The following is a 13,483-nucleotide window of genomic DNA, read 5'->3' as shown; positions in this document are numbered from 1 at the left end:
ACCCTCCGTCTTTCCTTCCCTCTCTCATTCAGTGGGCCACTTTACACACACACACAATGCTGTGCTACTTGAGGTATTATCATTTTAATAAAGATATGGTTAGATGCTTGCAGACAAGATCCACTACTGACCTTGCTGTGATTTCAGATGACTAGTCTTTCTGTTTATTACTGTAAATCTACACTGAAATGCGTTTAAAGTCTGTGATGAAAACCAAATGAGAAACTATTTCCTCTCATGTATATACAGAAATTGTAGTTAATCATTTTCTAGAAAAAAAGACACCACTATGAAGCATAACTGGAAGGCTGCTTTATTGTTTGGAAATTGATTCGTGCTCAAATGAAGACAATCTTTCACTGATTCTCACTTAGTCCCAAGTGGTTGTGCAACACTGTCCTCTCTCTGACTGTGTTAGTGGCAAGAGATAACAATGACACTCAAAAAGCTTTAAGAAAATATTTTTGGCAACACAAAAACCCCAACAAATAACAGGTCTCAGTCATGCTACAAAATAAAGGCTACATAAATAATTTCATAAATCCACACCAGAATTGAACCCAAGTGTAAAACAGAAGGCAAGCTCTCTCGCCAGCTAAATGATCAGTGAACAGAATACTGAGAGAGCACTTGCAATAGATTACTATAAGATGTTAGTTCTGTTGATCTAGTCTAGGTGATGTTTTCTCTCCATTTTGATTCACTAAACCATTGGGTTTGGATATATCATTTTTACTGATGTATTGTAAAGTCTAAAAAGGCAGCTGAAAGGCACATGCCATTAAGAGATATTGCACCAAGAAACAAATAGAAATAACAAAAGCAATAAACCATGAAATTATCAGATGCATTGTTTAGAAAATAACAATAAATCCAAACTGCACTGGTGTGTTTAGGGGGAACCTGGAGGAAGGTCAGCGCTAAAACAAGTAAAAAGCTGTCACACAAGGCGACCTGAGGCTCAGGATACCGGGGCATAATGACCGGTCAGCGCCGGCTTGTCTCAGGGTGGAGAGTGTGTGTGTGTGTACAGTATGTATGTGTTTGTGTGTTTATATTCAGCGGGAAGAGGTGGGAGAAGTTGTGGGCAAGACATCTTCAGACATGTACAAAAGGGTGTGCTGGTAGTGCAATCCTCTCACCAACGCAGGCTACACAATCCTCAGCAAGCAGCCATTGTACACTGTTCCCCAGTACATAGTGATCCTGGGCAGGCCAGAGTTTTGGTCATTCACTGAACATATTGCACACAAAAAAAGAAATGGGAGTTATTACAGTCGGGTGCACTGCATTCTCCCCAGTACACGGAGCGGAAGGGAGAGTTGAGGACATATATTAGAATATATATATCATATATTCTGTCTGTGTGTGTGTGTATAGCTCTATATATGTATTGATTTTTATTTATATTGTTTTTTCTTTTTAATATAGATTTTTTATTTACTCCCTTTTTTAATGTGAAAAGTGACTCCAAAAATCTACTCCACCTAACAAATGTGTCAGAGTCTAACAAGTGTGACAAGGGGTGTCAGCTGGAAGCCATTCTATTTACGATTATTCATATTAGATTAATAGCAGTAGTTTAAGTATTTCTGTATTTACAAAAAACTACGCATGCATGCACGCATAAAATAAAATTATATATTACATTATTTATAGTCTCTTAAAAAGTTCATTCTTTAACTTCAGCAATTTGTGCCGTTTACAACACAGCCTGAACTGTACATAATTTTTTCTCATTTTGTTTTTCAAATTGATTTAAGGTTTTTACATTTTTCTGTTTATACATTTATACATGTATATCCTTGATGGGGATGGAGAAAAATGGACAGCAGTTGCTTTTATGCTTATCATTCAGAGTTTTATTTGGTTCAACTTAACACCCACACTGATTTTGGAGATCTCATGCAGCAACTAGACCATAGAACTTGAGAAGGGGATTGGGGATTTATTCATAAACAGGAAGGTAGTGACATCACTGCACAACAGGAAGTGCAAAAGCTTGGGTGTCTTCTTAACGTGTTACGGCTCACAGTACCTTTACAATGCATCAAGTGCTCTGTTCATTATTTGGTATTTGTTACGAGATATACTTGCTAGGTAAGTGGAGTAAAATGGCTGATGAGAGGTTTTGGAGCACATTTTTCTCAAATTTCGAATTATGGGGCTTGCTCTCTCGTGCTCACATACCTGTTTTGCCTCTCATAGAATTTAGTGTTCTGCTCAAACTAACATATCCATTTTCCCTTTCATGACATCTCCTCACATTGTTTCCTAAGTACCTATGACTGATATTTGGGTGAGCAGTATTATTGTTATTGTTGTATTTTATTCAGACCTAACCTAAATCCATAGCTACACAACCACGAATATAATTTACTATTGATACAAACGCTGCCCTTACAAGCGAGCGAAATGTTGCTTTTTCAATGAAATGCTTCTAGCCCTATATTTCTAAATGTCTTTTACGGGAAGCTCTAAAGTGACCCCTGATAGACTGGTTGCCCTAGCTATTGCCAGCCAAAACCATTGTCGAATAGGGTAGCATAACATCACACAAAATCATAGGAAAAAGTGTTTCATAAATACTCTCATCACATTAACTTGCATTTAGTTGCAGAGCTCATTATAATACATCTGTAATATCTCCTGAGATAAAGGGGTGAACTCTTCAAGCATTGCGTACAGTTCTAGGATCTCTGTCTAACAATGACAGCAAAAAACAGAATAGGCAGCAGGGGGTACTGTTCACCCACTCCCATTCCAAGGACAAGGGGTGACGATGAGCAACAAGGCTTCTCCACATACACCAATTTCTGTTTTTCTCTAATCTCCTAGCACAAGATTAACTCTCTCAACCACATTAAAGAAATGGCTGAAAATACATGTTAAAATGATACAGACTAGATAACCATAACAACATGTACAAATGAATCAGCACATGATAAGGAAATAAAACAGCAGTTATTGGAAACAGAAATACAATATTCTTTCTACACTTAAACCTTGTAGAACAGTCTAAATTGCCCCTAGAGAAAAAAAACAGAAATGGAAACCACCTTGCTACATCAATTCCCTGCACACTTAGACACTCCCACAATGCCCTCATCAAACACAAAAACAAAGGCAGATGGCATGGTCGATTAGGTATGTGATATTGCTGCATTCAAATTATATATAAGCTTTTTAAGATTTAAAACGATCCACCAAATCCACTCAATAATACATACACACAGACATCCATTCCCTTCTCTTCTGCATCCCATAGCAGCAATAACATTTTGTATTTCTCCTCATACAATCCACAATGTTGGTATTCATTCCACACAAAGTTTCTCATCATAATACTAATGATTTACTTCTAACGTTGAATTTTTGACAGTGGACAACCTCAAACCTATGGTCGAGCCACTGTTGTGGTCTGAGTATTAGTGTCTTGTGGACTATGATTATTCATGCAAGATTTCTGATCAAAACATGCCATCATGCAAGTCATTACTATGCATTGAACAAGCACAATTATTTATGTATTTGTTTGGAAATATGACTGAGTAAATGTAAGCCCTTGGCCCAAGATGACTCCCTAATCAACAGCCCCTTAACAAATTGGTGTGAAAGCCCATGTAGTAAAAGCCTTTTGATGTGGGTATAACAAAGATAGAAGGTGAGGAAGAGTTATGTGACATGGGAAAATTGTTGATTGTTGTTTTTTTAAACCTTTTTTTGCCGCTCAAATGATGTGGAGATACTATATTCAGCATTAACAACCCACATGGAAAACCCTTACTTTAGGCTACTATGGGGTTTTGTCTTTCTCTCCTCAGCTGTTCTTCTGTTTGTTCATATAGACTGATAATGTACATAAATGTGCTCCATGAATGACTAAATTCAATGATACAGAGTTCCTTCTGACTGCTTTTCGAAGGTGATTCTTCAAGTCGAGCAGTATTTCCATGTTTTTCCTGCATAGCTCTGTATTTCCATGGGAATCCATTGCTGGCGGGAATCCCACACATTAGATCCCTTATCAGCGTTTCTCATTCATTCCTCTTAGTGAAAAGTTCTGTTCCTTATGTGTTGTCCACCAGTCAGGGAACTGCCCATTTCTTTCATTCCATTTTGTTAAGATCAGTAGTCTAGATGCAACAATGTCACACAGTACGCTGATTATGTTTGGTTTAAATCAAGTTCAAGTCTCTTTAAGCTGTAAGAGACGGAGCTGCTTCACTCTGCATCAATAGTATGAAGTCTTTAAACAAAATTATTAATATTATTATTTTTCTTTCTTGCAAATGAAATAATCTGTACATCTGTGTGGGTTAGATGGTTTCCTCTCGCTTTGCTTGAAGTTACATTATTATAATTATTATTACTGTTATTATTATTCCAATATTCTAACACTTAGATTCCCTGACGGATTTTTGGTTTCTGCCCTTCTCCTTCCTCCCTGCCTTTCCTTCATTATCATCCTGTTTTTCCTTGTCAGGTTTGGTTACACTGTCATAGGAGGGGAGAGAGGCAGTGGAGGGCGTGCCCTCCTTCTTTTCCTTTTCCGGATTCGTCCCACCATTCTTTACATTATTGTTATTGGCCGGTCTGCGCTTGCATTTGAAGCCACGTCTAGCCAGGTAGTTTCGATAGGCCTGCTGGATGATTTTGGCCGACACATCCTCCTGCTTGCGCCTCAGAGTAGTGGTAATGGGCTCATAAGACACTTTGGACGGGTTCGCCGCAATAAAGCGCTGTTCCATTTGATCCCTCAGCATGTCCAGCTCTCCGGTATCGCCTAGTACCCGCTTGGTGAATGCAAACAGAATGTCGAGGCAGTGGATCCGGTCCCCGCTCACCATGGGCAAGTCCATGGAGATCAGCTCTATAGTGTTGGGCTTTGGAACACGGAGCGGGTGCTCTAGGTAGTCTGCAAAGTCACCAAGCTTGCCATAGGTGATGAACTGCGAGGCGTCTGGGTCGAACTTCTCCCATATTTCGTAGAAGGTCGTGAAGTCGTCTTCGCTGAGCGGGTCGGCACTCTCTTCAGTCGCAACGCCGAAGTTCTCAAGGATAATGGCAATGTACATGTTGACCACAATTAGGAAGGAGACGATAATGTACATGACGAAGAAGAAAATCCCAACCGAGGGGTTGCCGCAGTCGCCTGTATTCGGTGCACCTGGGTTCTCCAGTTGTGGGTCACAGTCTGGGGGGTAGTTGAGAATGGGTAACAACAAACCGTCCCAGCCGGCAGACGTAGTGATCATAAACAGGCAGATCATGCTGTTGCCAAATGTCTCAAAGTTGTACATGTCGTCGATTCCTGCCCCATGCTTGACATAGCCAAAGTTAGACATGCCAAAGATAGAGAAGATGAACATAACCAGGAAGAGTAACAACCCGATGTTGAACAGAGCAGGAAGGGACATCATCAGGGCAAACAGTAGAGTCCGAATGCCCTTGGCCCCTTTGATCAGACGCAGGATTCTGCCGATTCGAGCCAGTCGGATCACCCTGAAGAGGGTTGGAGAGACAAAGTACTTCTCAATGATGTCTGCGAGGAACATGCCTGGATAGAGAAGCAGACAGAAGAGGATAGGGAGAAATGTATTATTGCTGGTATGTTCTGCAACCTTTTTAGCATGTTTCCTTAAATCCATAACACTGTCATATAGACATTTTTAAATAATACAAACTGTCCTGTGACTGTTGGGCCACTAGGGGGAGATGTTAACATATGATCTCACTTTCCCAAGCCTTAAATTTCATAATTATGTGATATTTCTACACAGATGATTTTTTAAAGAAAACAGAGCAATTCTAGTCATTGAAACAGCAACTCAAGTTCTAGGACTCTAGGGTAGGCAACAACATCTCCACCCCGCTGATCCTCAACACTGGGGCCCCACAAGGGTGCGTTCTGAGCCCTCTCCTGTACTCCCTGTTCACCCACGACTGCGTGGCCACGCACGCCTCCAACTCAATCATCAAGTTTGCGGACGACACAACAGTGGTAGGCTTGATTACCAAAAACGACGAGACGGCCTACAGGAAGGAGGTGAGGGCCCTCGGAATGTGGTGTCAGGAAAATAACCTCACACTCAACGTCAACAAAACTAAGGAGATGATTGTGGATTTCAGGAAACAGCAGAGGGAACACCCCACTATCCACATCGATGGAACAGTCGTGGAGAGGGTAGCAAGTTTTAAGTTCCTCGGCATACACATCACAGACAAACTGAATTGGTCCACTCACACAGACAGCATCGTGAAGAAGGCGCAGCAGCGCCTCTTCAACCTCAGGAGGCTGAAGAAATTAGGCTTGTCATCAAAAGCACTCACAAACTTCTACAGATGCACAATCGAGAGCATCCTGGCGGGCTGTATCACCGCCTGGTACGGCAACTGCTCCGCCCACAACCGTAAGGCTCTCCAGAGGGTAGTGAGGTCTGCACAACGCATCACCGGGGGCAAACTATCTGCCCTCCAGGACACCTACACCACCCGATGTTACAGGAAGGTCATAAAGATCATCAAGGATAACAACCACCCGAGCCACTGCCTGTTCACCCCTCTATCATCCAGAAGGCGAGGTCAGTACAGGTGCATCAAAGCTGGGACCGAGAGACTGAAAAACAGCTTCTATCTCAAGGCCATCAGACTGTTAAACAGCCACCACTAACATTGAGTGGCTGCTGCCAACACACTGACACTGACTCAACTCCAGCCACTTTAATAATGGGAATTGATGGGAAATTATGTAAAATATATCACTAGCCACTTTAAACAATGCTACCTTATATAATGTTACATACCCTACATTATTCATCTCATATGCATACGTATATACTGTACTCTATATCATCTACTGCATCCTTATGTAATACATGTATCACTAGCCACTTTAACTATGCCACTTTGTTTACATACTCATTTCATATGTATATACTGTACTCGATACCATCTACTGTATCTTGCCTATGCTGCTCTGTACCATCACTCAGTCATATATCTTTATGTACATATTCTTTATCCCCTTACACTGGGTATAAGACAGTTTTGTTAGTTAGAATTGTTAGTTAGATTACTTGTTGGTTATTACTGCATTGTCGGAACTAGAAGCTCAAGCATTTCGCTACACTCGCATTAACATCTGCTAACCATGTGTATGTGACAAATAAAATTGGATTTGATTTAGGACTCAAATACCAGGATGACAATAGGCAAACTGCATGTAGGAGAAAAGGGATGAAATCACTACTGACCAACAATTGAGAGAATGACCACGACCACGTCAAAGATGTTCCACCCAATGGTGAAGTAGTAGTGGCGAAGGGCAAAGAGCTTTAACACAAACTCGGTAGTAAAGGCAACGATGAAGACGAAGTTGACCCAGTAGAGAATAGTGTCAGTATCTTCTGACTGATCGTCTGTCTCCACCATCATGGTCACCATGTTGAGGCAGATCAACATCATAATAGATATATCAAAGACCTGCTGCGTTACGAAGTCAAATACCAGGCCCTGAAAGTTATTCTGAGAGAAAAGACAAAACATTATGGAGGAAAGATAAAGAGAGTTAGTAGATTTAACAAATCAAAGCAAGGCACATTTTGTTAGGGTACATTCTGGAAGGTCTGTTGGTTAGTAAAGTTTAGTTTGACATGTATTTTGAATGTTACCTTAATTAGAACTCCGAATACCCCTCCCCAAAGCAGCCCTTGGGCTAAAGGAACCATAGGAAGAGACTCACCAGTGGTCTTGGAATAGGTTTTTGTGGTTTTTTTGAGCCAAGTTTTTTCATGGCAGTGTGGTATTTCTTCTGCTCTTCTGTCATGAATATATCCTGACCTCCAAAGTAAAGGGAGACAAGAAAACATCTGGTTACAACCGTGTTGAGCCAAAGAATGTGGGAACCTCTTCTTAAACCTAGTTTCATCTTATCAACAGGTCCATGGAATAAGGAAAATAGGTCTTATCTTTTTCTTTTGCTGGTTAAAGTTGTCAATGATGACACCAATGAAGAGATTGAGGGTAAAGAAAGAGCCAAAGATGATGAAGGCAACAAAGTAGATATACATGTAGATGTTGTCTTCATAGATCGGCTGGTCCTCCACCTACAGAGAGCAGGAAAAAGACATTCAAGCTCCAAATTGTCCCTCATTACATTGCAAGTTGTGGGTTCAAAAGCCCTTTTCGTTACAAGTTAGTATTGGTAGGTTCTTCTGGAACATGTTACATCAATACCAACCAACAAACAAAAGGGAGACAAATCTCATACCATTGACAGGCCTACCTTCCGAGAATCAATGGCCGCATACATTATGTCCATCCAGCCTTTAAACGTGGCCTGTGAGAGAGGGGAGATAAAGTCATGTGAGAAAACAGGGAAAAGAAACATGAGGAAGAAGAATGAAGGTAAAGCAGAAAGAGAGGAAAATTAGAATGAGGTGTTAAAGGAAGGAGGAAAATTACAAGATGAAAGAGATAGAGGTACAGTAAGAAGCCATTGATTGAAAAAATATGAGAATTGAATCCTGCAGTCTAAGTACTGTTCAATGTCCAATCAACTTTGACCTCCACAATGGGAGGGCCAAATTAGTTAAAAGTCAAAACATTGATAGGAAAGACCTTGAACTCACCACTTGTAGAAGTGCCAGGTATCCTGCAGCCACATTGTCAAAGTTAATCTTGACATTCTTCCACCTGACCTCACTGTAATTTGCGTTGATTAGTGCAAAGCACTCAGTCTTGTTGTTGACGACGTCGGGTTTAAAGTTTTCCTCTGAGGTCTCGTTGAAGCAGTAGTAATACTTCCCTGCAAACAGGTTGACCCCCATGATACTGAAGATGAGCCAGAAGATGAGGCACACCAGCAGCACGTTCATGATGGAGGGGATGGCTCCCACCAAGGCATTCACCACCACCTACACACGTAACCAAGGAAACAGGAGCAGCATGAGATACAACTCACACATATATACAAACATAAACCCACTCCCTCTCAGAGATAAAGGTCATATAACTTATGTGATTTGCACATCAGTTTGGTTTATCTTGACTACTACTTCTATGTTGCTATTACTCTATCATATACAACTGACGTCACCAATGAGGCTTACTGGTGTTAAAATTGGGTCGGCAGGTAGCCTGTGTTTAGAGCGTTGGAGCAGTAACCGAAAGGTTGCTGATTTGAATACCTGAGTTGACAAGGTGAAAAATCTGTCGATGAGCCCTTGAGCAAGGCTCTAATTTGTGCCAGAAGTCACTGTACTATGGGTGACCCTGTAAAACAACACATTTCACTGCATCTATCTCGTGTAAGTGACAATAAAAAAATGGGTGAAGCACAGTGAATACTTTGAGGTCCCAGTTTTGGTGTACCTATTTGACCATGAACTATGTGCCTATTTAAGATTACTCTGATGTTTTCTGTACGATGTACCCAATGACGAATGAAAACTTGCTATGTCCTCATTGTGGTTTTACAGAAGTGTTTAATAAGTCTTACTTATACACTTTTGTAATATTTACGAAATGCATATTGTTATATTTGGTAGCACTTATTTGTTTTTCCTTCGCCTCCAACCGCTTTCGATGTGTAGAACGGATGTGGGTGGGGTTAGGTCTACATAAGGGTGCACATTTTTTTTTTAATCACAAAAGTTCTGATGAAGGCCGTGAGGCTGATACATAAGCTTATTAAATATCAGTGATACTATCAAGAGTAGTGTGCGGTTTCCTTTTTCCTTCATCTTGTTCAACTGTTGCCATGCACCTGCAAATAAAATTGTTCAGATGTGCAAGTGCCTTTTGAATTTTGGTGTACCTATTTGAAAGCTTTAATGAGTACACTTTTAGAAGTAAAGGTGCCTGGAAAGGTTGTGGCGGTGTCAGCAGCAGCACACAGTGTGATGCTCTGACGATGTACATAGGATGTTTTAATGCAGAACACCCAGCAGCTCTCAGACAGACAGCTAAGCTGAGCCTGGCATGCACAGTCATACAGGCACATGTACAGAGTCATGTTCCCTCCTTGTCAAGACAATCAGAACTGAGATGAGTGGACTTTGCAGAAGGTTTCCCTCAGAATGTGTTGTGGTTATGGCAAAAGACCTCAACTAAACACACACTTAGTTACCGCACTGCAAGCGATACCGGAGCGTCAAGTCTAGGCCCAAGAGACTCCTAAGTAGCTTCTACCCCCAAGCTAATCAATGGCTACCCAGAATATTTGCATTGAACCCCCCCCCAGAACACTGCTACTACTCTCTGTTATTATCTATGCATAGTCACTTTAATGACTCTACCTACATGTACATATTACCTCAATTACCTCGACACCGGTGCCCCTGCACATTGACTCTCTTCCGGTACCCGCTGTATATAGCCCTGCTATTGTTATTTACTGCTGCTCTTTAATCATGTGTTATTCTTATCTCTTACTTTCTTTTAGTTATTTTCTTAAAACTGCATTGTTGGTTAAGGGCTTGTAAGTAAGCATTTCACTGTAAGGTGAGTGTGACAAATACCTGTATTATGATCATTGAAAGGTATCATTGAAAGGTCTGGTAATGAATTTAAAAAAATAACTGTGCACACCACACCCACAAATATTTGAATGAGCCCCCGCCTCTACGTTATGAAGTAGCTGGTGTGGGCTAGACTGTGCTGGGCTTGGTGTGGGCTGGCCCGTGCTGGGCTTGGTGTGGGCTGGCCCGTGTTGGGCTTGGTGTGGGCTAGCCTGTGTTGGGCTGGTGATGGCTAGCCCATTTCGACAAAGATGGTTCAGTATGAAGATGCCCAGAAACAGCTTCTCCAATAGAAATCCCCAAGCTAAACTCATGCCCAGAAACAGCTTCTCCAATAGAAATCGCCTAGCTAAACTCATGCCCAGAAACAGCTTCTCCAATAGAGATCCCCTAGCTAAACTCATGCCCAGAAACAGATTCTCCAATAGAAATCCCCTAGCTAAACTCATGCCCAGAAACAGCTTCTCCAATAGAAATCCCCTAGCTAAACTCATGCACAGAAACAGCTTCTCCAATAGAAATCCCCTAGCTAAACTCATGCACAGAAACAGCTTCTCCAATAGAAATCCCCTAGCTAAACTCATGCACAGAAACAGCTTCTCCAATAGAAATCCCCTAGCTAAACTCATGCACAGAAACAGCTTCTCCAATAGCAATCCCCTAGCTAAACTCATGCACAGAAACAGCTTCTCCAATAGAAATCCCCTAGCTAAACTCATGCACAGAAACAGCTTCTCCAATAGAAATCCCCTAGCTAAACTCATGCACAGAAACAGCTTCTCCAATAGAAATCCCCTAGCTAAACTCATGCACAGAAACAGTTTGACACATGCGTCGAACTGCGCATGTGCAGGCCATCAAATCAAAGTCACTCCTTCGAAATAAAGTTATTTTGACCAACATTTTAATGTGCCAGTTTGTCACTTCTACAAGGATGTTCAGCTACTTTAATGTTTTTTAGAAATCGATTTTTAAAAATGAACAACTAAGGATACATTTTTTCACTTCTCTCATTGACATCCCAAACCCCGGTCTGGTCTGTCAAGCCTGTGTTGAGAGGCGTTCCCAGAAGTATTGGCCTGTTTGGCCTCTGGGTTAGAAAACTCTATGATTTAGGGCTGGTGAGGGATTCGTGTGTGCCAGCCTTTGTTGGGCTGGTGATGGCTAGCCCGGTTTGGGCTGGTGTGGGCTAGCCCATGCCCAACTTGCCCACTGAATACCCACATGGGGCCAAGTTTGCTGGGGTGATTCTTGTAAGTCATGTGTGACATTGGAATGTTTGAGTGAGACTTGTGAAACAGTAGATGAAGGAACATGGTACAGGAAGGATCTCTTGCTTGAAAGCTCTCGATAGTAGAAGTGAAGACTCTAAAATAAGTACAATACATGGCCAGTTTCAGTTAAAAATGACATTCATTCATATGAGATGAGTGACTTCATTCTCCAGTCTTCTTTCATAAGTTCCACATCTATATTCTGTTTTGACATTACAATTAACCTGGAATTGCTTTCAAATGCATACTTTATCCATATTTGAGATAATCATTGCTTTCATATCAGCTGCATCATGACTTTCTGAAATGATCTTTTCATGCAAATAGTGTATCATAGATGAGCATGTGTAGTATTTTGCATGCATTTTCCTTTTGGACAGAATTGTGTTAAATTTCATATTTTTATTAATATGTCCCATATGGCTTTTCTAACATTATTTTTGCTTTCTAGTTCATTATAGCATGCATGGGTTCTGTAACTAATGAATGGACATGCAGATGGACCAGCTGCCTGGTGTTTTAGATCTTACCCTCATCCCTTCAAAGCGAGACAGGGCCCTAAGGGGCCTCAAGGCCCTCAATGTCCGTAGTGATTTAACGGGCCCTAGATCGGAGTAGCCCATCGCATTAGCTATAAGAGTGATTATAGACACCTATACACAGAGAGAGAGAGGAAGAGAGAGGGTCCAAACAGTTAGAATTGGTAACAGAGACATATGGACCAATTTGCTGGAGAAAATTAATAACACATATAGATATTTATACATATATATGCATGTTTATATATGTATGCATATGTACCAATATGTACACAAACTGTATATAAAGAGAGTAAAGTTCAGCAGCAGTTAAATCATCTGCAGAGTTCAAGGAATAATAGGTGGCCCAATTTTTTTCTGGATATTTAGGGAAGCTTGAAAAAAGGCTTTACAGTGTACCTTGTTAGAAACATGTGGTTGACAGAAAAAGAAAAATAAGGGAAGAGAGAAAAAGAGGTAGCCAAATCAAACAGGGGACATTTGATAGGAGATATTAAATATTAACTCAAATTGACACAGTATACGCACACTATTCACACAACTCACAAAGTACCGGTTGAGTATAAGAATGGAGAATGGGAGCCAGGAAGGTGAGGGCAGTTGTGGGGACGAATAGGAGAGAGGACAACCTGTGAAAGGGAGAGTCCCGAGACAAAACCACAAGAACCTTACCCTGGCCTCTCAACCACCAGCCCCCAAGCCTTTTCGAACTGCAGTTGAACATTCCTTTTAATTTAAAGAGATACACTGTTACAGGTACCTGCCAGAGAAGGTACAGGTTGAATGTGCACATGTCTGAGCCATCTCATACTCACATTTCATTCTATTCTAGAACAAAACTTGTACTCATGAGGGAGCCATAGCCTACATATGGAGACCCACGGGACCCAAGATGTAGAGTAGTTACAGGACAGAGGAGCAAGGAGCCAGAGAGGCAGAGACCACGGGACACCACACCTGTTAGAAAACTTGAGCTCACTTCCCCTCTGTCTCTCATGGCCATGATAATGTGATACTGGCAGGTGGAGGGGGGAGGGGGGGGGACTGTTGGATGGCCTTTGAGAAATGGAACAGATATGCAAAAATCATGTCAAGCAGCTAGTGTGGCATTGTGATGTGTGAAATGTAAACATTAAAAATGCTTTTT

General features: G+C 41.3%; 1 protein-coding gene across 4 annotated transcripts in view; it reads right to left on the bottom strand.

Annotated features, from left to right (window-relative positions):
• Nucleotides 1-297: 297 nt before the first annotated feature.
• The window catches only part of LOC118400340 (sodium channel protein type 8 subunit alpha-like), a 151,606-nt gene continuing 138,420 nt past the window's right edge, over nucleotides 298-13,483 (bottom strand). For all 4 annotated transcript variants that reach the window (XM_052473589.1, XM_052473586.1, XM_052473587.1 and 1 more), the window contains 7 exons: nucleotides 12,328-12,450; nucleotides 8,634-8,918; nucleotides 8,288-8,341; nucleotides 7,971-8,108; nucleotides 7,745-7,849; nucleotides 7,257-7,527; nucleotides 298-5,560 (listed from right to left, as the gene is read on the bottom strand). In XM_052473589.1, coding sequence (XP_052329549.1) covers nucleotides 4,395-5,560; nucleotides 7,257-7,527; nucleotides 7,745-7,849; nucleotides 7,971-8,108; nucleotides 8,288-8,341; nucleotides 8,634-8,918; nucleotides 12,328-12,450 — 2,142 coding nt within the window. In that variant the 3' untranslated portion in view covers nucleotides 298-4,394. The remainder of the gene's footprint in view (nucleotides 5,561-7,256; nucleotides 7,528-7,744; nucleotides 7,850-7,970; nucleotides 8,109-8,287; nucleotides 8,342-8,633; nucleotides 8,919-12,327; nucleotides 12,451-13,483) is intronic.

The sequence above is a fragment of the Oncorhynchus keta genome, chromosome 21, assembly GCF_023373465.1.
Source record: "Oncorhynchus keta strain PuntledgeMale-10-30-2019 chromosome 21, Oket_V2, whole genome shotgun sequence".
Taxonomy (NCBI): Eukaryota; Metazoa; Chordata; class Actinopteri; order Salmoniformes; family Salmonidae; genus Oncorhynchus; species Oncorhynchus keta.
Note: the sequence above shows the minus strand (reverse complement) of the source record. Positions and strands in the feature narration are given on the sequence as shown.